We start from the raw sequence: 27,403 nt of genomic DNA on the forward strand, positions 1-27,403 counted from the left end.
TCAAGTGGAAAAAGTGACTGAAAAACTATCTGCATTTTTTTTATTCCAGAATATTCTGAACATCTAATGTAAGGACATAAAATAATTTTGGAACCAATCATAATGTTATGAATTTATCATCTAGTTATTTCCTTTTTCTAGCAGACATTTATTTCTTTGAAATGAAGATCTTACAGACAGTAGTGAGTAGGGCACAGTTATGCACGCCTGTAATCCCAGCTACTTTGAAGACCAAGGCAGGAAGATCACAAGTTCAAGACCAGTCTCTTCAGCTTAGTAAGACCTTGTCCCAAATTAAAGTAAAAAAAAGTGCTGAGGATATCGCACAGTGATAGAGCGCCTTTGGGCTCAACCCCAAATTTTGAAAACAAAGAATAAAATTATAGCAAAAGATGTTTTGATAAGGCAGTGAAATGCAATTATCAAGGGAATAAATTGTAAAGTACTGACCTAGAGGTCCATCTCTGTTGTCTGTTAGGGGCACATACCTTGGCTTTGTATTCTTTAACTTTAAAATGACTGTCTACTTCAAATGAGAAGATTGAGGATGATTTTTTTTCCCCACAGCAAAGATCTTGACACCTTTCTCATATGAAATAAGCAATGTAAGATTATTATTGTTATTTTTATTTTATTATTAATTTCAGATTTGAACTAATCTTTCATTCTATGAGCAATGAGGCAAAGCACAAAAAATGGCTTCATTTCATCCTTGGATAGGATGTTAAGACACTTGTGATCAAAGGTCAGAGGTTAGCATCCTGTTTTAATTTATATCTTTGGTTATTTTATGAAGGTCATATGTCAATCAATGTCCAGAGAGGAAACAGAAACCACGTTAGTAATATAAATGATGTGATGATGTGATGAATTTACTATATGGCTTATTATTATAAGAGGGTAAAGAAGAAACTAAGAAGATCAAAAATTGCAAATGCAGGAAACAGAAAATATGTGTAAGCTACGAAACAAAAAAAAAGAACTGAGAATTTTGAAGACTAAAGGCATGGGTCAGAGCTGGTTTGTAGGAACTATTCACCAACAGGCAGAGGACTTTCTGCCAGAGCTGCTAATCTTTTGCTTGTCAATTTACTGGCTTCCATATGAGTACCAGGGAATAAAGACCAATCCTCCTATCCTTGTCTGTCCTTCTAATGCTGTCTGTCACCAAAGACTAACAGAGTTAAATAGGAAAGGAGAAATGTTTATAGGACCCAGCTCCAATATTATTAGCAGGAAAGTGAAATGTTGTGTGATTGATAACTACATAGCTAGTCCTGTGCTGGAGCTGATGATAACAGCTTGCAGGAGATGAATGTGGACACCACTTACCCATCCTACATTCAGTAACATCATGTAGATTGCTTGAAATTGGCCATAGGCAAAGTATCTAAGCAAGAGAAATCAGTAAGCATTATCATTTCATGCTTGTTGTTGTTGTTATTGTTAGTGCTGGAGAGAAAGATTCTTTTTATTTCTAAATAAGAACCCTTTACTTCTAAAATTGGTATGGAAATAGCATTCATTTCTCAGGAAGTTTGTGAGAATTAAATGAAATAATAAATACAGAGAGTATAACATAACCCTTGGTGCACAGCAAGAACTCAATGAATATTTCTGTAGATTGCTTAGTATAATGATGAGGTTGGAATCAAGAATCAACTAATATGCTCCCTGCAGAATGATTCTTTTTGAAATATAACTGATACACACTCTGCCAATTGGATCTTCCAGATTATTTTAAAGAAATATCAGATCTTTGAAATGGTATATGTGCAATTGGTGTTAGAATACAATACTGATAATATAACTACATTTGTACAGGAAGTCATCTGCCTGATATACCTTAGAAATGATTAGTTCTTCAATGTCTTTGAACAATCTATTGGACTGTTCCCATTTTGCTATAATTTTATGCTACCATCCAGAAATTGTTTTAATCTGACCTGAGAATTACCAGTAAATTATAACACCAAATTTGAAAACAAGAGGGTCAACTTCCCAAAAAAACTGGTTGGACTTTGATTGGCATTCTATTTCTTAAAACAAAAAGTGGCTCCCTTCTCTGTGGCCAGCGTGTGAAATGTTACAGAGGATGTATGCTACAGCTAAGGCACACAGAATACATTTCTTTCAGTGAATAGGCAGTTGTCATGATATTTCTATTTATCAACTGCCGAAGTCTGGCTTGGCACAAATCAGGAGCCACTTGTCAAAAAGAAACTAACTTTATTTTTAGAACTACAAACGCCAAACAAAACAGCTCCAGGGAAAAACCCTCAGAGACCAACTGCCACTACCGGCTTCCACAAGCCTCTCTCCCCCACACCAGCCTCTCAACCTCCCACAATCCTCCTCTCTTGAGGCCGATTGGCTGGGTTGCGTGGGCAGAGCCAAAGAAGTCACCCAATGAGCAGCTCCGTGGAGGAGCCAATCAGCTAGATGTTGCTGGGGCCGCTGTGAGCCAATCATCAGCTGGCAGTCTGAAGGGCAGGGAAACAGCCCAATGAACATCACCGCAGAGGAGCCAATCAGCTAGATGTTGCTGGGGCCACTGTGAGCCAATCATCAGCTGGCAGTCTGAAGGGCAGGGAAACAGCCCAATGAATATCACCGCAGAGGAGCCAATCAGCTAGATGTTGCTGGGGCCACTGTGAGCCAATCATCAGCCGGCAACTGGAAGTTTGCTGGCAGCTGGATCATCAGCTGGCAGCTGGAAGTTTGCTGGGGCCTCTTTGGCTGTGGCTCTCAACAATCAACCTGTCTGTGCCTCCTGACAGCTTTGGAAGAAAACAAATCCAGGTCTCAAAAAAACATGACAAAATAGTTGCTAAAGCAATTTCCTAGATGTTTCTGATCAAAGTAGGTTTGGAACTCACAGGAACCTATGGAGACCTGATTTTAAAATGCCATTGAGACTGACACAGACATAAAAGTCATTTGAAAAACAATCAAATAATTTATACTGAGTAAGTGTCTGATGGAAAGTAAATTATTTGCTATTTTACAAATATTACTCTCACTATGTGGGGAGTAAATGAACTTTAATTCTGTTAGAAAAAAAGGTCCCATTTTCTCCACTGTATTGTTTTTCTAAATCTCAGTTGCTTCCAAAAGCAGGCTTTATCACTGGGGCAGAAAAATAATAAGAACAAAAGAATTGTTGAAAATGCTGAATGACAAAGTTAGAAATACATTTATTAAATTGGATTACCATTTAGTCATTTATATATGATGTTGTAAAATTAAAAAATTATGATAAAAGGCCAAATAAAAGGGACTGAAAAACTGTGTTTGCAGGGTTGTTGTTTTTTTTAACTTTTCAAAGAAAGCACACAGAAGGTAGACATGATAAGTATATCAAGAACATTGCTACATTGTGGATAAGGTTGTAGTTCAGAACTAGAATACACACTTTGCATGAATGAAACCATGGGTTCAATCCATAACATGTGTGAATTCATGCATGTGTGCATATATACAGGATGTTAATATGACACAGAATCCTAAGCATTGAACTTTGGGAAAATTAAGGGACTTTTATTTCTCTCAAAACTTAGTTTTGTAGCAGCACACACATGACCTTATAACACAGAAAGAAATTATGGGTTTTCTTATTCAAAAAGTATCATAAGCCAGGCATGGTGGTGCATGCCTCTAATCCCAGGAGCTCAGGAGGCTGAGACAGGAGGATCAGAGTTCAAAGCCAGCCTCAGCAACATCAAGGCACTAAGCAACTTAGTGAGACCTTGTCTCTAAATAAATACAAAATAGAGCTGGGGATGTGTGTCAGTGTTCGAATGCACCTGAGTTCAACTCCCAGTTCCCCTGTCTCCGCCCCCCCCCCCACACCAAATACTATGAACTTCAACACAGAGAAAGCAGAGGATTAAACCAGGCCCAGACTTCTGCACGACTGCACGGGTCATAAGCCCATGAATGAGGCCCTGCTTTCAATTTGTCATGTTTGTGTGCAACTGAGCCTTTATCTTTCCAGCTGTGGGACCTTTTTTGGCTAAAGTTTCATTGATTTTCAACCCTATCATTATAGCTCTCTAAGTTTGACCTCTGCTGTTCCTTTATTCACTTGCCGCCTTTCATTTGGAAAGTATTTTCATGTCTTTGATTTTAGTAAACTTCTTTATGAGGATCCTATTCTGCTGCAGTAGGATATAGGTCTCCATTTTATTTTGTTTTGTTTCTGATGAAGAAAATGGGGACTGGCACATACATATTCATTATTTGCTTCCAATACACCAAGAACTGAAACCTGTACATCAGGTGGAGAATGATGAATAAATTATGGCCTCTGCCTCAAAGAGTCTACAAACCAGGAGGAGACAGAAATCCAAACAAATCACCGTAAAAACAAAGCACCAGGAGGTCTAGAGGCAAGAGAGTGGTGCAAGAGAGGGGTGCAGGAGAGAGGAAGGGACAGTACATTGTTATTGAGCTCTCATTCTTCACCAAAAGCATACATTGTCCATTAGAAATCCTGGATACATCTCCATTTGTAAGAGTTCTGCTTCTTGATTTCCAGAGCCATTTTGTTTTCCACAAGTACACAATTATGACCCCAATTCCCACATCTGTTTCAAGACAAGAGTTCTCATAACCTGGGGAGTAGATGGTGGGCAGGGCCAGGCTGGAATGAGAATGTATCCTACCATGAAGCAGTACCATTGGATTTCATAGTTTATTGTGTGGTGATCTTTCAAAGAGATCCTGCAGATTACTAACTGTTCTTTAGGAATGGATGTTTTCTTCATGTTAAACTCATAAGGCAATGGGAACAATAAAATCTCTCCTAACAGTAGAGAGAGATCACAGTTCAATACCAAATCTTTGGCAGAAATCAGGGAAAGGAACTACTCACCTTAAAAGAAATAAGATATTAACAGAACCCAGGAACAGAGAATGGCCTAAAGGGAATATCTTGAATTGTTTTGTAATAGTGATCAAACACACCCAAAATTATTCAAATGTGCTATACTATGAGAGCATTTTGTTCGTTTCATATTGTTACTATGTTAAAAATGTAATGGAGTCCTAAATGCTTCCTTTGGGCCCAGAAAAGTAGGTTTTGATAATTTCACATTTTGTGTGTGGTGCTGGAGATGAATCCCAGAATACGGGATGTTCCTACCCAGCAAGTGCTCTACCACGGAGGTACACCCCCCAACTCCATCATACTTGCAATTATAGACAATTTTTCTTTAAATCATTAAAACATCTTGCTTTACATAAAGTCATCATGTTATTTGACATGTAAAATTTAACTATTATTTTTTATTCATCATGGAGTAATTATCAACATAAACTGATATTATTGTTTCATTTAAATGTTCTTTTCTACAATTTTTTTTCCATGAGTAATAAATAGTGCCACATATTTTAATTCTCTTATGTAACCAATTTGTATTTGTAATAGAAACTTTGGTGGTGTATTACATGGATGGACTCCAGTGAACCGTGTATTCTAGCATCTCTCCTTGTGTAGAGACCCTTACCTTTTTTTCTGGGTTAAAAACGATATCTGCCTTCCCTACCAGGATGAAGTAGGGATGAAGTGAAGGCTTCAGTCCCCTGCCTGAGGCTTATCAAGACCTGGAAGCTTCCAATTTTGCCTCTTGGGGAAATCCACAATTCTAATTATCCTCATACTACCCAGCTTCAAAAGCTCAAGCTCACCATCTAAAGGAGATCCAAGGGATCTAAAAAAACATAAAACCTAAGACATATACTTACGACAATAAGAAATAATAAACATTACTTCATATTTAAAGTGAGTTTCAGGAGGAGGCACAACAAATTGCTTGGCATCTTCTAGACAGATTCTTGACATTCATGTGAACTTTCTTGTAACTTAAAGCTATCTAAATGAATCATCTTAAATAATAATCTGCTAACATAGCTTGGAGTGTCCAACCATTTTGCAAAATAAGTTTGAATATTGATTCTGATTCATTTAGGATCAAGTTTCTTAATTTTATGATTGAATTATTGAAGCACTTTCTTTGTAGATTTTCAATTGCTGTCAACAAAACTAGAGCCTGCAGAGAACATTCTAGTATACAACACATGATTAAATTATATGCCTCAATTTTTCAAGTTTAAATATACATATGTATTTTCCAAGGGGCTTGGGAATTTCTATTTTTTTTCATATTTAGCTGCTCATCAAGTCTCACTGAAATTTGATTTGCTACTTCATTTCTCCTGGAGCTTCCTAATATACTCCTCATCTGCTCCATAGTGCACAAATTATAATTTCCTCCTGACTTCTGCTTTGTCCTTGACTTTACCCACCTTAAATCCATCCTTCTCATGAGTGAATAATGTTCCTTCTCAAGCGGAGATCTGACCACCCTACTCTCTAGTGCAATAAATTGCATAGAATCTATTCCTCAGTGGCTCATGTGCTAAGAATCTTGATTCTTCCCCAGTGTAGTTTCGAGGATATGGAACCTTTGAGAGGTGGGGTCTATTGGAAGGTACTTTGGTCAAGGGGTTGCTACCTTCGTGAATGGGTTAATGCAAGTCACACAATAATTAATTAGTTCCACTAGAGTAAATAGTAATTCAACAGTAGGCCTGATCCCTCCTCACTCTCCTGCTTTCTGTTCTGCCTTCTTAAGTCCATGTGACTCATCCCCACGTACATGGGTTCCCACCTGATGCCATCTGAGATGTAATGTTATAATTAGAGGCCTTCACTAATGGCTGGACAGATGGGGCCTCCCAGACTAAGACTTCCAGCATCTAAAATTATAACATAACTAAACATTTTTCCTATATAATTTACCTAGCCTTGGTATTTTTCTATGGCAACAAAAACCAAACTAATACAATCCATTTTGTGACCCCCAAACCATGACATTAGATGACTTTTCAATTTATGTCAATAAATATAAATTTTACTAACACATTTTCACTTTCAAAATGTTCTAATACGGAGTCATGAAGAAATCAAAAGCCAGGTTTTCCTTTGCTTGCATTAGTTGATAGATAATAAACATAACATAATATGTTTTCTTATTCTCTGGATTCAGAAATGTATATTTGGGAACTATTTCTGGGGGAGATGATAGTGGCCATGTAAATAATTTCTAAAGATGTTAACTTTTAAATAAAAGACTGGAAAATCAAGAGAAATTGTTCTGCATTATAAAACATGAAAATCCTTGGGTCTTTGAGTTTTTCTTTGTGTGTGTGTGTGTGTGTGTGTGTGTGTGTGTGTGTGTGTGTATTCACACATGTATGCAACCTGTTATACCTCCTACACTGTGTGTGTTGGTAGCTACAATTCTGTCCTTTCAAACACAGCACCCTTGTTTTAGAAAAGAATTCTCAACTAAGCTTATATATACAATTGTCCTTTGGTGTCTTAAAAATTACTGATGCTTGAAACCTACCTTCAAAGATTTCGATTTAATCATCTTGGCTTGCAGTTTCAATGTTAGGAATTTTAAAGTCTCTCTGGGTGATACTATCATGTTGCTAAAGTTGAGAACCACTGCTTTAGGGATTTCTATTTGGAAATCCTCGAAAAAAAGTTTATAACTTCCTTATAGCTGTTCATGTTGAACTTTTGTATTCCTTAAGAAATAAAGGTTGTGACCAAGAAGTCTCCAGATTCCAAACTCTTCAAGAGTAAGTAGGAGGTGGAAGCCAACTTCAGGGTATTCCACACAGCAGATGAAAAGCTCTGCTCACAAGCTCTCATCAGTCTTCTAAGTTACATACCCAGATCCACAATGAAACCACAAGGAATATGTAAAGGAGAGCGAGATACTTAGTGCTCTCAGTCATCTGGGAAGACTGAGGAAGCTCAGAAAATACCCCGTAGAAAACTGCACAATAGTTATACCTCTCTAATGTTTGCATTCAGAAATTGTGAGATAGATGTGCTATGCATCTCTGTTAGAGGAGTGCTTTGGAATTTTTGAAAAGCATGAGTCAGCAAAACAGTGAGGGGTCAAGTCCACCCAAAATTAATAGAAAGAGCAATTATGAAAGAGCAATAGTTTCTACTTTTTATATGATTTTTAAAATTTTTTAAAAGGGATAATTATATGAAATTCAAATTAGTGTTTCTAAATATAAAGTTTTTTTTTTTTTTTTGGAAGAAGCCATGAACATTTTCCTCTCTGTTTTCTATTGCTCTGTGACTGCTACAGTGACAGAGTATAATCGTTGTGAAAGAGATCACAAAGCCTTCAAAACCTAAAATGTTTACTCTTACCTTATTTATAGAATAACTGTGGTGACCCCTGATCTAAAGGTGTTTGAGATAAAACTGATTTATACTCTAGAAATCGCTATGCAAAACACTTAGCTCATCCTGTGCTCACTGTATGAAGAAAGTAAGAAATTAGAAAGTATCAAATGCCATTCTCCATTACCATAAAATGAAGTTGACAAGCTAATGGATTTTCAAACAGAAATAAAGTCAACATAGCATATCTTTCAAAATAAAACAAAGCGAGCAGAGAAATATAAAGCCTTGGAACAGTAGGCATCTGTATTCAGACAAGTAACAGAGTTTGGATGTGAAGAGTTACTTTCTGTTAAAAAAAAAAAAAAATATATATATATATATATATATATATATATATATATATATATATATATATATATACCACTGTTTAGCACCAGACTTAGGAATGATCTGGAAAAAAAAAATAAAGCAAGCTAAGTCTGAAATAGCTAAGATAAGAGTGGCAGATAATCATACTAATCAGGAGAACACCTTCTTCAAAAAAAATCCTCATTTGCTATCAGTGAACACATACTGATATACCACTTTATTGTGAAGAAACATAATAGGTTGTACAAATGAAATCCAGATGTCAACACCTACTTCATGTTTTATTACTCATTAATAAGAGACATTGTTGAAATAGAGAATTAAAGCTTTGGATTCTGAGGCAATTTCTCATTCCTGCTGATTCCTAATGTGCTGATTCCAAATGTGCTCAGGGGCGTTAAGTCCAATTCATTCTGTTGATACCCTAGAATCATGTGCATGATTTTTTGATAGGAAGGAGATGACACACCAAGGAAATGAATGCTTGAAGACCTGGGAACAAATCTTACCATCTACCACTCTCTGGCTTTTTAACTCTAGTAAATTATCTAATCTCACCCATTTAAGCTATGTATTTGTAACTACCATAGAGCTTTAACAGGGCCTGATGTTGAAAACAAAACAAAACAAAATTTAAAAATTTGGAATATAAAACTACGAGAAAAAAATGATGTAAAGTGCTATCAATAACAAACACTATTTTCAAAAAAATTTTCCTCCCTGTGTATGGGTGGATGGAATCAGTGGTAGCAGAGAGGAAGGGATGAGTCTGTATGTCCTAAAAATCCTAGCCTTTCTGGATTATATCGGGGGATTTTCTTAACCCTTGACTGATAGTTGATATTCCTGTTGAATAATAGGAGGCTCTAGCAGGAGACCAAAAGAAGGAAGGAGAGAGGGGTCCAGGTAGTTGAAACGATTAAATTTCATGTGTCAACTTTGTTAAGATACCATGCCTAGTTGTTTTATGCACCATTAGTCTAGATGTAGCTATGAAGGTAGTTGGAGATGGAATAAATACATAACATCACTGGGAGCTTAGTCAAGATTAACCGTTTTGGAGAGGGTGGGCCTCATTCAATCAGTTGAAGGCCTCAAGAGTCCAAACTGAGGCCTCTTAGAAAAGGAATTCTGTGATATGACAGAAATAGTACCTGAGCTTCCAGCCTGCCAGCTTGACCTACAATTTTCACACTCAAGACTCTAACATCCACTCCTGTCTGAGTTTCCAACCTGCTGAGCTCCCCTGCATATTTCAGACTTGCCATCCCCCACAGTTGCATGAACCAATTCCTCAAAATAAATTTCTTTATATATCTCATCTATATCTATCTCTATAGCTGTCTATATTTACATGTCTTACAAATTTCTTAAATGAATCTTATAAATCTCTCTTTCTACTGTAATATATAATATAATGTTTTATATATTGGGAGATACAGAGAGGCATCGCCTATTAATTTTGCTTCTCTGAAGAATTACTGCAGCCCGTTTGTGTTCTGGGGCTCTGACTCAATGCAGGCATCTGTGTCCATCTGTGTATATAATGGGATTCCCGCATTATATATTTCTCCGGCCCTATATCTGAGGTATAATGTGCTTTGGTTTCTCTCTGCTCGAATGACTCTGATTTAAGTGTCTTAAGTATTTCTCACTTGGGCTCTGATAGGGCATGTCATGAGTTATCAGAATAAAAATAAGAAAGTCTCCAAAAAGTATTGGGACGAAGGCCCTCCACTATGAAAAGTCCACAAGAGATTCTGCGGGAAGGTCCTCCGAGGGCACGCGCGCAGTCCGTTGGTGGGTGGACAACGCTGACAACGGCCCCCCAAGGTCAGTCCCACCTATCCCTGCCAACCGACACTGTCCCTCCAGAAGGCCCTGTCATAAAACCACAAGCCCCACAAACATAGCAATTTTAAGCAAACACCTAGACGAAAGCCTGGAAAACCACCTGAGGTAAAACTGACACGCCAAGAGGCCAGGTCTGCGCCTGCGCCAGCCCAGGGCTCGCCACTCGCACCTGTGCAGTCGTTGCAGGGGGGGGTGGGCGGGGCGCTTCTGCCAAACGCTCCTAGGCGTTGGCTTTTCTCGCGCTGTTAGAGGAACGTTTTGTGAGAAGTGAGAGTTCTCGCGGGAACTGTGTTCAAAAAGCCCTGGCGCTTACATGACTACTAGGTAAATGAATGGGAGGGCAACTCTCTGGCAGGCTGAGGTTAGCATCACAGATCTGGACGCCCAGACCTCTCAGCTCTTGCCAGCAGCTGGGGGAAGGAGTGAGGACGACAGAGGTAAAGACTAGTGAGAGTGGAGAGGAGCAGTAGGCGGCGGGGAGCAGGGCTTGAGGAAGCCTGGGGCCTGGGTCTTGGCGGGGGCTTTGGCCAAACGCCTTCGATGCCGGAACCCTAAATTCTTATAAGCTGGCTTCCAGTCGGGCCCCAGTCTTCGGTTGGACGTTCTCGCTTCTCTGGGGAACTCTGGCTAAATATGGAAGGCCAGGAGGCTGCTGGGAGCCTCAGACTGATGGCCCCTGGAGGTGCGTTGTCCAGTACGATGGCCCCCTAGCCACTGTGGCAACCCGAATTAAATGTAAATTATACACTGGATTTTAAAGGTAGTATCCCACAAGAGCTGTATCTCTGGCAATTATTATGATTACGAGTTGAAATGATATTTTGGATGCATTGGGTCAAGTAAAACGTCAAGATGAATTTTGTCCTTTGTTTACTTTTTTAAAACGTTACTCGAAACTTTTAAATCATGAGTGTCTCCCTGCCCTATTTGTATTCCATCCATTATCATGTTTAATGTTCTCAATAAGCCTGTAAGATGGTCATTACCCTCCTTGTATTGAAGATGATGAAACAAGGCGTTAAGTTACTTGTCCAAATTCGTGCCACTAGTAAGGGATGGAGGTGGAAGGGCCCAGGCAGCTTTGACTTCTAGAGCTTCCTGTGTTCCAATGTTTTTTGTATGCTGTTTTTTTTTTGGGGGGGGGGGCGGGTGGAGCAGTGTACCGGAGATAGAACTCTGGGGCCCTCAACCACTAAGCCACATCCTCAGCCCTGTTTTGTATTTTATTTAGAGATAGGATCTCACTGAATTGCTTAGGGACTCGCCGTTTCTAAGGCTGGCTTTGAACTTGGGATCCTCCTGACTCAGCCTCCCAAGTCACTGGGATTATAGGCGTGAGCCACTGCGCATGGCTTGTATGCTGTTTTGAGAGGCCAGACAGAAATGTGAGCACCAGGCTTTGGAAATGGACTCTGGTTCCCATCTCATTTAGGTCCTGAGTGACTGATAACCCTGAGCAAGTTACTTAACCTTTCTGTGCCACATTAAGATTGTATGTTTAAAATGTAAGTTCTTCTACACTATGAGATCTTTGAGAACATTGCTAAGAAAATGTACATAGATACCAAGCAAAATTTATGGCACATATTAGTTTTAGTTCATCCATGGCTAAAGGATAGGTTAACTCTTTGCAGGTTGATAGATTAATTCTTTTTTCACTCATTAGAGCTCAGCTGAAAAGTCACGTAATCAGGGAACTGTTCCCTCTTGTTATAGGCTTAGATACCACCTTAGTTACAGCTCTCCCTTTTGCACTTATCACACTTGTAACATTATAGTTTAGTTATTTGATTTGATGCCTTTCTACTAATGTACTATAAAATTCAAGAAGACAAAATATTTTCTAGTGTTTGGATCATTATTTTATCCTCAACACTAAGCGCATTGTCTGACATGTAATAAAATTCCAGCAAATTTTTTGAATGAATGAGAACTAATGTTTTGTCTTCCTTGTGTATTCCTTAATTGGAGGCCTTGAGGTTAACCTCATTTTTATTTTGATAGATGGAGATAATAATAATGGCTTAACATGGGCTCATGAAGAGCATTAAATGAGATGATGTATTTGAAGCACTTCTTTTAGCAGGTGGTAAATCCCCAACAAATATAAGTTATTGTTAATAAAGCAACAGTTAGCTGGCTGGCTTCACTGTATATAGGTTTTGAAAAGGTCTTGCATTTTAAAGTAGTCTGCACTGGTTAGTTTATGGTATCTATTTTACCCTATTATAAAACCCTATATCTCCTACCTACTGATTCTCAGTTAAGAACTTTGTTTTCTAATTCAGTGATAAGTGAGGCATTTAAAAGGTCACACTAGGGTTGGGGATGTAGCTCAGTGGTATAGCAATTGCCTAGCATGGGTCAGGCAGGCCCTGGGTTCAATCCCCAATACCCTGCTACCAAAACATAAATGAACAAAAAACCAACTAGGTTTACTTCAATATACTCCCTACTATATCTCCCTAGTTAATCAGTATCTATATTGTATGCTTTGTTTTCATTTCAGAGAAGATATCCATGCTACATTCTCAGTACATTGGACCTCATCCTCTAGTCAAGGACATCACTCTGGCAGTTCTCCAGTATCTCCTATGTCATCTTCTGTCATGAATTTATCCTAGGGTATACACACATATTGTTTTGTATCTTTAAAATAGTAAGTAAATTTGTCTCTACTTCCATTCCAGCTACTATCCTATTTGCTTTTTGAAGCAAAACTGTATTTTCTGTCACTTTTTTATCTCCTACCATTCTCTATCATACTCATTTCAAGTGGGCTTTTACCCCATCTTCCCACCAAAATTCTCTTGGGGTCACCAGTGACCTCCATAAATTCAAAATCCAGTGGCCAATTTGACTTAGCAGCAGCGTTTGATATGAGCTCTCCTACCTCCTTAATACACTTTGTTTATTGGCTTCTAAGACAGCACATGCTCTTGATTTCCTCCTTACCTCACTGTTAACTCCTGAATATACTTTACATCTTTTTCCTCACCTTCTAGTAGGGTTCAGTCCTTCGTCCTCTTCTCTTTGTTATGTTCATCCTCTGTTGATACTCAATCTGAAGGACTTGTGCTGATAACTTCCAAATTTATATCTCTAGCCTATACCCCTCTCCTACATATATATTCATTCAGCTGCCTGCTTGACATTTTTCATGCAAAACTTGAAATCCTGGTCCCCCTGGACCCCCCAAAACTTTACATCAATATCTCAAATGAGGGCAACTCCATTCTGCTAGTTGCTCAGGGCAGAGCCTTGAAGGTATTTTTACTTTTTAAAGGCATTTTTTATTTTGCTATATTCCATATATAAGAAAATCATGTTGGCTTTACCTTTAAAATATAGGCAGAATCTGGGCATTTCTCACCTACTATGCCACCACCTAGCATGAGGCATTATCTCAGATGGTCTCTCTGCTTCCAATTTTGTTTCATCCTAACTATTCAACACAGCAGTGAAATGATTCTCTTAAATTTTACCAAATTGTCTACTTCAGACTTTGAAGTGACTTCCCATTTTACACACGCTAGAAGCCAAACTCTTTATAATGGACTGATCTGCCGGCTCCTTTATTATCTGTGACGTAAATTCTAGCTCATATCTTGGACTCTTTTTCCATATTAGGGTTTCCCATCTGCCTGGAACATTTCTTCCACACAATGATGCATACCTATTTCCCATCTTTTGCCTCCTATTTACACCACCTATCTCTTTTGAGCTTTTGTTTTTCTTCCAATTCTATTTTCTAATGTATTTAATTTTTATGCTGTTACTTATTATTTTCCCCTCTTGGAATGTAAGTTTAATGAATGAGTAACTTTGCCAGTTTTGCGCCATAATGATCTGAAGTGCCCAGAATGAAGCCTAGCTAATGGGGCATTCAGTAAATGTTTGTTAAATGCATGATTCTATAAAATTAAGACATAGGGAATCATCTGATGCTCTATGAAAGCAAAGTCCAGTTTCAGTTTGGCTTAAAGGGACTAGGGCCAAAGAGGAAGGTACAATAAATGAGGTTAAGTTAAAGTACAGTTATCCTATGTATAAACTTCTAAGGCTTAGCCTGGAAATTGCTCTGAACATAGTTTCTATTTTACATACTCTGTTAAGAGTAATTAGAAAAATACTGTGAATCTGTTTCCAATGAAACAAATACATTAAGCAAAGTAGTACTACTATAAAAAAATAAGACAGGATATTCTTTACTTTATCTTGTGAGTCTGATTTAAAACTGTCTTTTTATACTCTTAAGTAGCAGTCATGCATGTATACCATAAAGTTTCTTGGTTTCTGTCATTGCTCTCTTTTTACTTTGATTATTTTGACAGTAACACAATTATGAGACTAATTCTACCTTAGTAATTATGGACATTTAACATATAACAATTGAACAATTGAATAGTTTCCTAATGTTGAGTTTCTTAGGAGCACAATTGAGTGTATTCTTTTTTTCTGTTCTTTTTGGTTTGGTCTCAACTCAAGTAAAAAAATTATCAGAACAATTTTTGCTCTTAGAACAAGAATGCAAATTTGACTCCTTACAAGTCAGGAATAAAATCTCAATATTATGTTTTTATATGATAGTAGCACTGGGGATACATGGTTCCTTTATTATTGGTTTTATTGTAGGGGGCTTTTTTTTTAAGCTCAAAAAATTGTATTTCTTCTATTTATAATAGTCTAAAAACAGGAAAAGAACATGGAGGCAGATATTGCAGATCTTCGAAGCAAGCTCAAAGAGGATGAAAAAGAGCGACTAAAAGCTGCACAGTATGGTTTACAACTATTGGAGAGCCAAAGTGAATTGCAAAATCAATTAGATAAATGTCGTAATGAAATGATGACCATGACTGAGGTAAGACTATGGATTCCTCTGTTTGTGAGGGTGTGCTTAGCTATTGAAGGTTTATTTTGTCTAGCAGTAATTATTTTTTTTTCTGAAGATCTAATTTCCTATCTATGCCATTTTCATTAAAGGTGAATAAGTTAATGAATTCCTGATATTCTTTCCAAAGCAGTGTCTTCTGAGTTTCAATTATGTTTACTCTTTCTACCACAATTTACCTACCATATTTATCACTAAGTTTTGTTTGTCCACACTCTTCATAGGTGACCTCACTTATTTTGGAGCTTTGAATATCATTTAAATGCCCCCAGTAGTTTAGTGACCTAAACTGTTTAATTAACAATTAATTAAGAGTTCAAGGGAGGAGCAATAGTCCTCCCTTGAACTCTTAATTAATGTATTCAATTGCCCACTTAAGAGTATCTCAAACTTGATATAAACAAACAGAATATTTAATTCCCTGTCTACTAATCAAACATTCTCTGTCTTTAGTTTATTTATTTAGTAAATTGAATGACATTCAGTTGCTTGACCCAAAGATCTAGAAGTCTCACATTTAGTCCACAAATTCTTAGGGACATGATTTATAAAACATCTATCTAGGCCACTGTCTTCTTTCTCCCAGCCTTCTAACCAGATTGCCTGCTCCATCATTGCCATTCAGATCATTCTTTCTCAATGTAGAATCATTCTTTCTCATGGAAAAGCACAAGAGATCATGTCATTTCCTTTCTCAATCTGCATAAGGCTTTCAATTGTATTTACAAAAGACAGTCTGAGGGTTTATACATCCCTATGTGATTTGACTTCTGCTGTCCTTCAAAAGCTATTGTGTTAGTGCAAGAATTTTTAGAGGAGAAATGTTTGGATTATGAGAGCTTTAACCTGATCTGTGGATTGATCCACTTAAATGGATTAACTGAGTAGTAACTTTAGGCAGGTAGAGTGTGACTAGAGGAGTTAAGTTACTGGAGGAGTGACTGGAATTTTGTCCCTGGTGAACAGAGAGCTCTCTCTCTCTCTGCTTCCTGATTACCATTTTCTAAGCTATTTCCTCCCCCCTCTAAGCTACTTTCCTCCCCTCCCCTTTCACTATGATATTCTACCTCACCTTGGGCCCAGAGCAATAGAGTTGGCCATCTGTGGATTGAGACCTGAAACCATGAACCCCAAGTAAACTTCTCCTTACATTGTTCTTGTTAGATCTTTTGGTCACCGAGACAAAAAAAAAAAAAAATAGCTGATGAAAACATACCCTTAGCAAATATTAAAAGAAAAAAAAATCTAGTGTTTTCAATTCTAGGGCCTAATCCAAGGTTGCATGTTTTACCATGAAGTCTCTTCAATCTTCCTTAATCTGGAACAGTTTCTCTTTCTTTATTTTGACATTTTTGAAGAAAAATTTGTTTATATGACTTTATCTCTGTTTCTTCTAAAAACTATTAAAAGTATTATACTTTTAGCTAAATTTGCAGTGTGTCACTTGGCAGGTATATGTAGTCTATCCCTGGGGCTTTGTGCTTTGAAAATTGTGACCTTAAATTAGGAGGATTTTAAAAAGTGCAATCTCTGAAATTCTTTGCAAGTTTTTAAACATCTGCTTTTTTTCCAGTAAAGAAAATATTCAAAGAGTAAATCAGAATATTTAAAGCGTGGATACCAAAAATAACCTCAAGAATCTCCTCTCTTTTTTCGTATTTTTCCATTGTATAGCTTTGTCATATCAGAATTCAACCCCAAAAGCATTTGCTTCTCTCATTCTAAAAGCCAGGAGAGTGAAATCCTAAGACAGGTATAGTTGGGACTCAGAGATATGAGTGCAAGTTAGATCTGGATTCAGAATCTAGCTCTTGATTTACTTGCCGGTAGTACCTTGAGCCACTTTTCTTACCTGAGGAAGGACTGGTGGTTCTTGTACCTACTGCACTCAGGTAAGTGGGTGGATCTTTCAAGAGTATTTGTCAAAGGATGAGAGATTAACATGTGGCTGCTGCCACTGTTAATAAGCATACAGTAACCTAATTTGTTATGTAAGTAATAAGAATTTTTCTTTCTTTAGAATTTATATGAAAGTATGGATTTAAAACCTTCAGGCAACTCTGGTGCTCTGGAAGATAACACCTATTATACAGATTTACTTCAGCTAAAGCTTGAGAACTTAAAGTAGGTGTCTGGGTTGGCAGATGGAAGTTAAAGACTTTTTATTTATTTTAATAGATGGTATTCAAATAATAACAAATTTTTAAGTTCAAATTGCCAAAAGAAATTTCCATAGAAAAGAAAGTCAATAACATGTCTTTGTGTAATACATGAGTTTTATGCAATATTTAATAATTACTAATTACTGAAGAATACTTTCAGTAAATAATTTGTGTTTAGCTTTTTAGATTGGTAAGTAAAAAGGACTTTCATGTAGAAAATATTCTTATAATCCAAATTTCTCAAGAATAAGTATCTCATAACTTAAAGGGAATTTATGCATGAATCACCTTGGAATAATGTATGAATTTTGGCAGCGGGGGATGTTATTGTTAAACTTTAATTATTTGTTGTTTCTTTGTTACTAGAAATCCCAAAGAAATATATTTTTAACCAAGTGTTCAAATATAAAATTAGAGATTCATCCCACTAAGTTATTCACAAAATTATATATTAACATTCCTTGGTTCTTCTTTTCTGTTACTGTAGCAAAGAAAATGAAAGCAGCAAAAGTGAATTGTCCATACAGCGGAGGAAAGCATTGTTTGAGAGCCAGCGGAACCCTGGATATCGAGCAAAAACTTTTTGCAAATGAAAGATGCCTTCAGCTTGCAGAAAGTGAAAATATGAAACTGAGAGCTAAGCTAGATGAATTAAAGCTGAAGTATGAACCTGAAGGTATGCAAGTTTCGTATGTTTTTTTCTTTTAAGTCCTAAGTAGCACTGAGAAAGTGTATCAACATTTTTTTTTCAAACTATAGCTTTTAGCAAATCTCATTACAAACCAATTTTGTGGTTATCAATCTGTAGTTAATAAGGGAAATTTACAACTGAAAAATTCAAAGGGAACTAGGTATGAATGAATGTGATATGTGGCTATTTTGGATGTCTAGGTTTCATCATACTGTCACTTGAGGCTTATCCACTTAAAATCGTAGCATATTGTCATACCAAAAAGTTAAATAAGCAGCTAATGTTGGAAGTTATCCTAATTCAGATTATTTATAGAAGATCTAAACACAGTTTAGGTTTAAGTGCTTGTGATTATTCTTCCGCCGATGAAAGTCTAGGAGGCATTGCAGGATTCAGACTCCTTTTGTGTTTGTCTGCCAGTATCCCATTGAGCAGAGTTGATTTATGTGGCCTTGCTGTCACAGCAAGGCAAGATTGAGAAAATTCAATCTTGATTCTCAGGGGCCATGTTCCAACTAAATATTGGGAATTCTATATTTTTTATTGACATATAATAATTGGACATTTATTATGTTTCTATTTATATATACATTGTGTAATGATTAAATGAAGGTAATTAGCATGTGATCACCTTAAATATTCATTCTTCATTGAGAACACTCAACTTCTACAAAATCAACCTGGTTTGGATTCCACAGATGAATAGGAATGTGTAGTGTTTTCCTTTTTGTGCCTGACTTATTTCATTTAACACAAGATCCTTAGGTCATTCAAGTTGTCACAAATGACAGGATTTCATACCTTTTTTATGAATGCATAGTATTCCATTACTTATACATATCACATTTTCTTTCTCCATTTATGGGAATTCAGATATCTGGAAAAACACACACACACAAACACTTGGTATTGGGATTGCTGGGTCACATGTTAATTCTATTTTTAATTTTTGAGAAACTTCCATACTATTTTCCATAATGACTACTAATTTATAGATCCACTCACAGTGTATGAGAGTTCTCCATTCTCCATATCCTCACCAGAATTTCTTTTTTTTTTTTTTAGATAATAGTTATTCTAACTTGGGTGAAATAGTTTCTCATTGTGGTTTTAATTTGCATTTTTCCTGATGTTTAGTGATTTAGTGGTGTTGAGAATTTTTTCGTAAACCTCTGTATTCTTTAGAAAAATGTCTGTTCAGGTCTTTTGCCCATATTTAAAATCAGATTATATTAAGGGTTTTTGCTATTGAGTTCTTTTAGTTCCTTATAGATACTACATAGTAATGCTTTGTCAGCTGTATAATTTGCAAGCAGTTTCTTCTATTCTGTAGTTTTTCTTCACTTTGTTGATTGTTTTCCTTGCTATAGAAACTTTTAGTTTGATATTATCTGGTTTGCTTGTTTTTGCTTTTGTTTCTCTTGCTTTTAAGGGATTGTCTAAAAAACATTTGCCCAGACCGAGGTCATGTAGCATTTCCCTATGTTTTCTTCAAGTAATTTTATAGTTTTTAGTTGATTTTTGTATATGATAAGAGAGAAGTCTGGCACAAAAAGACAAACACTACATGATCCTATTCATCTGTGAAATTTAAAAAAGGTTGATTTTGTAGAAGTTGAGAATGTTCTCAATGAAGAAATAATGAATATTCATGGTTCTACATGTGGAGATCCAGTTTTCTCAGGACCATTTATTAAAGGACTGTCCTTTCCCCAGTATGTGTTCTGAGCTCCATTGCTCTCTTCACTGTTTTTGTGCCCGTATCATGCTATTTTGGTCAGTTTAGCACTGTAGTATATTTTGAAGTCAGGTACTAGGATTGTTCCAGTTTTGTTCTTTCTGCTCTTTGACTATTTGAAATTTTATTGTTTAAGACAGGTTAGGATTATTTTTTTCTTATTCTGTAAAGAAAATTATGGAATTTTGATGAGGATTGCATTGAATTTGTAGATTGCTTTGGGTAGAATGAATATTTTAACAATATTAATTCTTCTAGTTCATGAATATGAGATATCTTGCCATGTTTTTCTGTCTTTTCAATTTTCACCAGTGTTATATGGTTTTCACTATAGAGCTCATTCATCTCCTTGATTAAATTTTTTCCTAGGTATTTTATTTCACTTTTTTTAAAAAACCATAGCTTTTATGAATGGGATTACTTTCCTTATTTCTTTTTCAGATAATTTGCTATTTTTGAATGGAAACACTACTGACTTTTATATATTGGCTTTAGTATCTTATATCTTTACTGTATTTATTAGTTCTAATAGTTTTTAAGTAGAGTATTCAGAATTTTCTGTAAAAGATTGTATTATCTGAAAACAGGGACGGTTTCCTTTACAATTCGGCTGCCTATTATTTCTTCCTTTTATCTAATTTCTCTGGCTAGGACTTCAAGTTCTGTGTTGAGTCATAACAGTGAATGCTGGTGGCATCCTTGTCTTGTTCCAGATCCTAAAGGAAACACTTTGATTTTGACCCTGTTGAGTATGATATCTGTGGGTTTATCATCTATGGCCTTTAATATACTGAGATGTGTTTCTTCTATGCCTAATTTATTTAGAGTTTTTATCAAAAAAGGATGTTAAGTTTTATCAATTTTTTTTCTATTGAAATGGTCCTATGGTGTTTGCCCTTTTGTCTGAAATGTGATATATCAGCTTGTTGATTTGTATTTTAAGCCATTCTTTGATCCTAGGGTGAATTCCATTTGATCGTGATATTTAATTATTTTGATATGCTGTTTCCTTCTGCTTTCCAGAATTTTTTATTTTCAGGTTTTCCAATTTGTTTGTATTTACTAGTTCTTAAAATTCTTTGTTTCTGTGAGGTCAGTTAAGGTTTCCCTTTTCACCTCTGATTTTTTAAAATTTATTTGAGTTTTTTTTTTTTTTTTGGTCTGGCTAAAGATTTATTCATTTTGTTTATCTTTTCAAAAACCAATTATTCATTTATCTTTTATTTTCTTTTTTCCTCTAGTTTGGTTATTTGTGCTCTGATCCTTACCATTTCTTCCTTCTACTAATTTTGGTCTTTTTTTTTTCTTATTTTTTTCTAGTTTATTGAGATGAGACATTGAGATCTTTCTTCTTTTTTTAAAAAAATTTTAAATTTTTTTTGAACCTTTATTTTGTTTATATGCAGGGCTGAGGATTGAACCCAGTGCATCTTACGTGCTAGGCAAGCATTCCACCACTAAGCTGTTCTCTTCCTTCTTTTTTTGAAGTAGGAGTTTATTGCTATAAACTTCCTTCTTAGAATTGCTTTTGCTGAAAGCATAAAGTTTTGGCATATTTGGTATATTTTCATTTTTACTTGTGAAAAGAAATATTTAAATTTATCTTTTAATTTCCTCATTGACTTATTGGTTGCTTCTAAGTATGTTTAATTTTTACATCTTTGTACAGTTTCTGATGTTCTCTTTTGTGGCCTGACATGATACCCTTGAGAACATTTCATGTGCAGTTGAGAGGAATGTGCTGCAGCTGGTGCATGGAAAGGTCTGTAACTTCTGTTAGCTCCATTTGGTCTAGAGTACAGTTTAAAATCTGATGTTTCTCTGCTAGTTTTCTGGCTAGATGCTCTTCCATTGCTAGAAGTGGGCTGTTAAAGTACCTTATCACCACAAAAAAATTGCTGCCTATCGATCTACATTTAATAATGCTTGCTTTATGTATTTAGACATATTTACAATTGTTGTATACTCTTTTTTTGTTCTGTAATGGCCTTGTCTCCTTAGTTTTTGACTTGAAGCATATTTTATTTAAGTATAACCACTCCTACTCTCTTTTGGTTTTCATTTCAATGGAATATCTTTTTCCATTTGTTCACAATCTATCTATTCCTTACAAGTGAGTGTCTTGTAGGCAGCAGAGTCAGATTTGGGTACTGTCATGTAATTACTTGTTTTCTGGTTGTTTTGTACATCTTTGTTCTTATCTTCCTGTCTTCCTTTGTTAAGTGATTTTTTTTTCCTATCAGCATGTTTTGATCCCATGTTTTTTTTTTATTTTCAGTGTATCTATTTAAGGTTTTTGCTCTGTGGTTACCATGAGGCTTTCACAGAACATCTTATAATTACAACAGGTTATTTTGAGCTGCAACAACTTAATTTCAAAAGCAAAAAAGAAAAAAAGCCTTCTACTCTTCAACTCCATTTCTCTCCCATATTTTGAGTTTTTGATGTTAAAATTTACATCTTTTTATATTACATATCCCTTAGCAGATTACTGTATTTGTATTAGTTTTGTCCTTTAGGCTTCTTACTAACGATATAAATGGTTTACATCCCCTAATTCCCGTGTTATTTTGGATGTATCTGAATGCTCACTTTTACCTGTGGGTTTTTATACCTTCAGATGTTTTCATATTAGACATTTTCATCTTTTTTTTCTCTTTGCATTTGAAGAACTCCCTTCAGCCTTTCTTGTAAGATAGTCTGTTGCCATGAGTGCATTCAGGTTTTGTCTGGGAAGGTCTGTCTTCCCTTTACTTCTGAAGAAGCTTTGGTGGGTACATTATTCTTGGTTGGCAGATGTTTTTCCTTCAGCAGTTTGGATATCATCTCATTCCCTTATGTCCTTTGGGTTTTTGCTGAGAAGTCCACCAGTCATATTAGAATTCCCTTCTGTGTCACTTTCTTCTTTCTTTCCTCTTGCTGCTTTCATAGTCCTCTTTGTCTTTGACCTTTGAGAGTTATTTGGGTTGAATCTGATTGGCAACCTTTGATTATCCTGTAATTGGGTGTTTGTATCTTAGATTTGGATAAACTTAATTCTAACCTTTTGTCATTCTCTAGATCCTCTTGGACACCAATGACATAGATTTGCTGTTTTAATGGTGTCCCAGAGATCTCATGAATTTTCTTCATTCTTTCTCATTCTTTTTTCTCCTCTGTTTTCAAATAGCCTGTTATCAAGCTCACCAATTCTTTCCTCTTCTTGATCAGTTCTGCTATTAATGCCCACCAGTGGCTTTTTTATTTCATTTATTTATCAGCTCCAGAATTTGATTTTTTAAAATTATTTCAATCTGTTAAATGTCTCCTTATAAATTTTTCTTAATTGGTCCTCTGTTTTCTTGAAGTTTCTTGAGTTTTTTTTAAACCAGATATTTTAAATTCTTTGTCTGCCAAATCATGCATATGAATGTCTTTTGGGTTTATCTTTGGCAATATGTTTTGTCTATTTGATAAAGACATCTTTCCTTGGCTCTTCTTAGTTATTGTAACATATATCTTTGTCTCTTCATTGATGAATTAGGTATCTCTTTTTTTTTTTTTTCCAATCTGGACTTGTTTGTGACTATTCTACTCCAGTAGGCTTGTTTAGACATTTTTAGCAGACTGCCTATGGTATTCCATTTCAGCATTAGAGGGCACCCTGAGCTCAGGTTAGATGCAGGTTTTTTGACAACTCTGCTGCTAGTGCAGTTTCCAACCTGGATGGACCCATGGGAGATTCATGGAGTACACTCAAGGCATGTGGGAGAGCCAGTCAGGCTCTTGAGTCCAGAGGATCTATGAACCCCTCCTCCAGCAGTAAACATTTCTAAACATTCTGTCTGCTAGCATGTCTCCTCTGGCAGGGATGGAGGGCCAGTGCCAAGTTTTGTGTGCTAGTTCGAGCCCTACTTCTCCTTCATTCTAGCTGGTCTCAGGAGCATCCCATGGAGTATTCTCAGTGCTTGCTGTGAGCCCATACAGTGAGACTCCCACAGAGGGACTCTGGTGGTGAGGAAGTCAAATATCTTTTTTTTTTGCTTACTTTTTTTAGTATATACACTGAGTTCTGGGGGCTTTCTGCAGGTGGTACCATGAAAGCTTGGGGACAAAGTGTTGCAGTAACAGGGAACCTTTCCCCTTGTGGGATTCACAGTCTAACTTACCTTTTCTAGTTTTCTTAGTTCTTGTGAATGTATTTTTGTGGCATATAGTTATTTAGCTTGGTCGTTCTGTAGGGGATTTATCACTGGAGATTTCTACCCGACCTCTTCTCTTACAGTTCTAGCCTTTAAGGAAAAATGTTTGGACAGTTATTAGAGCAAGTCACATCACCGAGAAAAAATAGCCCAATACACCCTCTGCCTCTTGTATACTACAAAAAATGAACTTTACTATGTATAAATTTTAAAATAAAAGGGCAAATGTAAAGAAGTCCATGAATGTGATGGTCCTAACTCCCTCCCCTCCCCAAAAGGTATTGTCAACATGTTTTAGGTTAAGGATTCTCAACGGGTTTCTGCCCCCACCCTGTTGACAGGCTGAACTCTGTTCATTGTGGTCAATAGTGGGGAAAATGTAAACAATGAGAAGTTTTTTATATTGTTTTAAAAGACTTCTCTTTCTTTTGTCCTTTTTCTCTTCCCTGATCCTAGTAAGCTCCTGTGAGTAAAAATTACCCATTTGGAATTTCAGGGGTAGTGTGCTGAACTGAACACAGCAAAGGGACAGGAGGATGGTTAGTAAATCCAGATGATCTGGGTTTCAGAGGAGCAGCAAGGGATATCCAATATTTAGAGTTTGACCTGTTCTTTTCATTTAATCCTTGTAACAGACAAAGCAAAGTAAGTATTTTTAATCCGCATTTTGCAGATTTAGAAACCTTAAAATGTAGGATGATTAAATACTTTCCTAAGGTCATCCAGCTGCTAAGTGCCAGACTTGACCCTAAACTCCCTGACTGTTTGCCACTGCATCTTTATCTCCATGGCACCAAGGTCACCCTTAGGAACCATCTCCCCTTAGAATTTTTTATCAAAATACCACAAAAGAACATTTTATTCATTCCTAGAATTCCTGTATTGAGTTCCCAAGGAAAAATTTATGCTCAAAATAATCTATAAAAGCTTTTATTAATGCAGTCTATGAAAAAGAAAGAAAAAGAAATAGATTTCAGTGAGGTGATGAGTGGATTTTGAAAGAATAGAAAAAAGGAAAAGACTTTATGTATAACCGTTCTCCCTTGGTCTGTCTTTTGTTTATTGACTGGATTTTTCTAATGGTTTTCATTCTCAGAGAAAATCAAAGTTCCTATACTCAAAAAGAGGTGGGAGGTGCTACCTCTGGATTTGACCCCTGCTGAAGACGAATGTGCCAGTGGTGCTGCCTGGGAAGGAACTTCTAGATTCCCACCTCACAAGGAGACACAGTCCTGTCCTAACCCTTCAGAAGGTGACTTGCAGTTAGAAAAGTCAGTATCTGCAAACACTCCCACTGCCCCTCTCTCTCCTCACAAAAATCTGCCCGTGGATGTGCAGCAGCCAAAGAAGGAGAAGAAATGTGTGAAGCTTGCTCAAGCCTTAAGTGAAAAAAGTGAGAACATGCCTGGCTCTCTCAGGTCAGTGTCCTCTTTTCATGTCAGCCAGCAGCCCTCCCTTTCTCTCCCTTCTCGTTGCATGAGCTATGCTCTTTGTCTCTTTATCTGTCTTCTCAATATTGCATGCAGTCTAATCCCCTAGTTTCATCTGCCTGCCTTCAACTTCTCTAAAACTTTGAGAAAGACAAAAATGATTGCAAGGGGAAAGGACTCCTGAAGAAGGGAGTCATTAGAAAGCCACACATCTCTCTTGTTGGTTTGAATAAATGTGCTATTACTTTTCTCCTGGTAAAGGAGTAGCCATGAAGGAACAATCAACTTACCTTCTCAAAGGTTTTACAGTAGTCTGAAGACAGTTTAGTTAAGAAAATGTAGGTGAAGTTTTCTATGGCTTTTGATGATGTTTATACCAGTCCTTCAGACATTACTTTTAATTATTTTGACATTTTTAAATATCCAAGGTAATTTGTTTCCATTTTTTCTAAAACATCAAAGCCTCCAATTTCTGCATAATTGAATTTGTGACTTAAAAGAGAAAGTGTCAGATATGTGTATCTGAAGGACCAGTTGAAGGGCCTTGTCCTTTAAAAGAAATAGAAGTGAGAAGGTAAGAGCAAGTGAACAGAGGGAAGAGGATGTAACTGGCTGCAGCTGAAGTACTGGGCATGCACAGCAGGATCTGGGTAGGATAAACAGAAGTGAGTGAGGGAAATGGAGGGGAAATCAAGATGAAGGTTGTGTAATGCAATGGCAGGTATATTAAAAATAAATATTTTTAGACATGTAAAATTCAAACTTGTTTCTGTGAAAGTAGCCAGCTTGGGTTGTCTCCAATGAAGTGAGGTTTTTAAGGTGCTACTAGGGCTACTTTGTTATTAGAAAGAAGGGAACAGAGTCAGGCATTTTCTGTGTGCATTTGATCGAAAAAGTAAAACAGTCCATCGTATGTAAAAGAACTTCCTTGTATGTTTTATCTGATTTTTCTTTAAATTTTCAGTGCTTCTAAATGTACTCAACAATGATAAAACTCAAGATGCTGTTGTTATTGTAAGGAAAACTAATTAATTATTTCCTTCCTTGAGTTTTTTTATAATGTTGTAAGTCACATAAAATAAGAGCTTGATATTCTTGAGGAAATGACAAATGGATGCTACCTGACAGTACCCATAGTGTTAACTGTTCTGCAGGCCGTGCATGTGTGTGTGTTGCTCACTGTGGGAGTGTGCATATGGCCAGTGCGGGTTTGCGTGGCTCACGGTGTGGGTGTGTGTGTGGCCTGTATGGTCTTCCAGAGGTGGATTTCCAGAACCGATCAGTGCATATCTTGCCAGCTATGTTGCCTTCATTTCTTCTTCTGCTTTTTTGTGCTTGAAAAAAATATTGCTTCAATGTATCTAATTAAATTGTTTGACTCAAATTGCATATTGGAAACTATTTGCCTTGCTAGTTAAACAAAAACAAATAAAATACCACAAAACACTTTATTTTTATTTATTTATTTTTTTTTGCATGTGTGTGAGTCCATCTGCTCACTGCAGACATTTCCAACCTTGTGTCTTGCATGCTTAACTTAGATACACAATCTGAAGATGATTTTATAACAAGTGGCTTTTATTTGAAACTTCACTGTTGCATGCTTTATAAATTTAATTGATGCGCTTCTTTAAAGTGTTCGCAGGCCTATTTTATTATCTCCCCACTGTTTATATTTTCCTTTAACTATTCTCCTAGTTGAAACTCAGTTTGAGTGTGTTTTCATTGTCTGAGACAGACATCTGTGCAGCCAGGATCCCATGGTGTTTTCATCTTGTGCATGGGCCTCTTGTGTGTCATGTTATCTTTAAAATACTGCTCCAGCATTTCAATTTTTGTGTTATGTGTACTTATCATGATAGATAT

The 27,403-nt window shown here is 36.5% G+C and overlaps 1 protein-coding gene and 1 pseudogene across 2 annotated transcripts; both read left to right on the forward strand.

Moving 5' to 3' along the window:
* Positions 1–10,767: 10,767 nt before the first annotated feature.
* Positions 10,768–18,172, forward strand: LOC144371445 (protein Spindly-like). Of its 2 annotated transcripts, none has more exons than XM_078033760.1 (4): positions 10,768–10,881; positions 15,130–15,305; positions 17,356–17,459; positions 17,985–18,172. In XM_078033760.1, the coding sequence occupies exons 2-4, from the start codon at positions 15,150–15,152 to the stop codon at positions 18,088–18,090; spliced, it is 366 nt and encodes a 121-aa protein (XP_077889886.1). In that variant the 5' UTR covers positions 10,768–10,881; positions 15,130–15,149; the 3' UTR covers positions 18,091–18,172. The 2 variants fall into 2 exon arrangements, with proteins under 2 accessions (XP_077889886.1, XP_077889887.1); XM_078033761.1 differs by lacking the exon at positions 10,768–10,881 and adding an exon at positions 11,084–11,204.
* On the forward strand, positions 18,122–27,007 carry LOC144371420 (protein Spindly-like; annotated as a pseudogene).
* The last annotated feature ends 396 nt before the right edge of the window (positions 27,008–27,403 follow it).

This window comes from Ictidomys tridecemlineatus, chromosome 16 (genome assembly GCF_052094955.1).
Source record: "Ictidomys tridecemlineatus isolate mIctTri1 chromosome 16, mIctTri1.hap1, whole genome shotgun sequence".
NCBI classification, from domain to species: Eukaryota; Metazoa; Chordata; class Mammalia; order Rodentia; family Sciuridae; genus Ictidomys; species Ictidomys tridecemlineatus.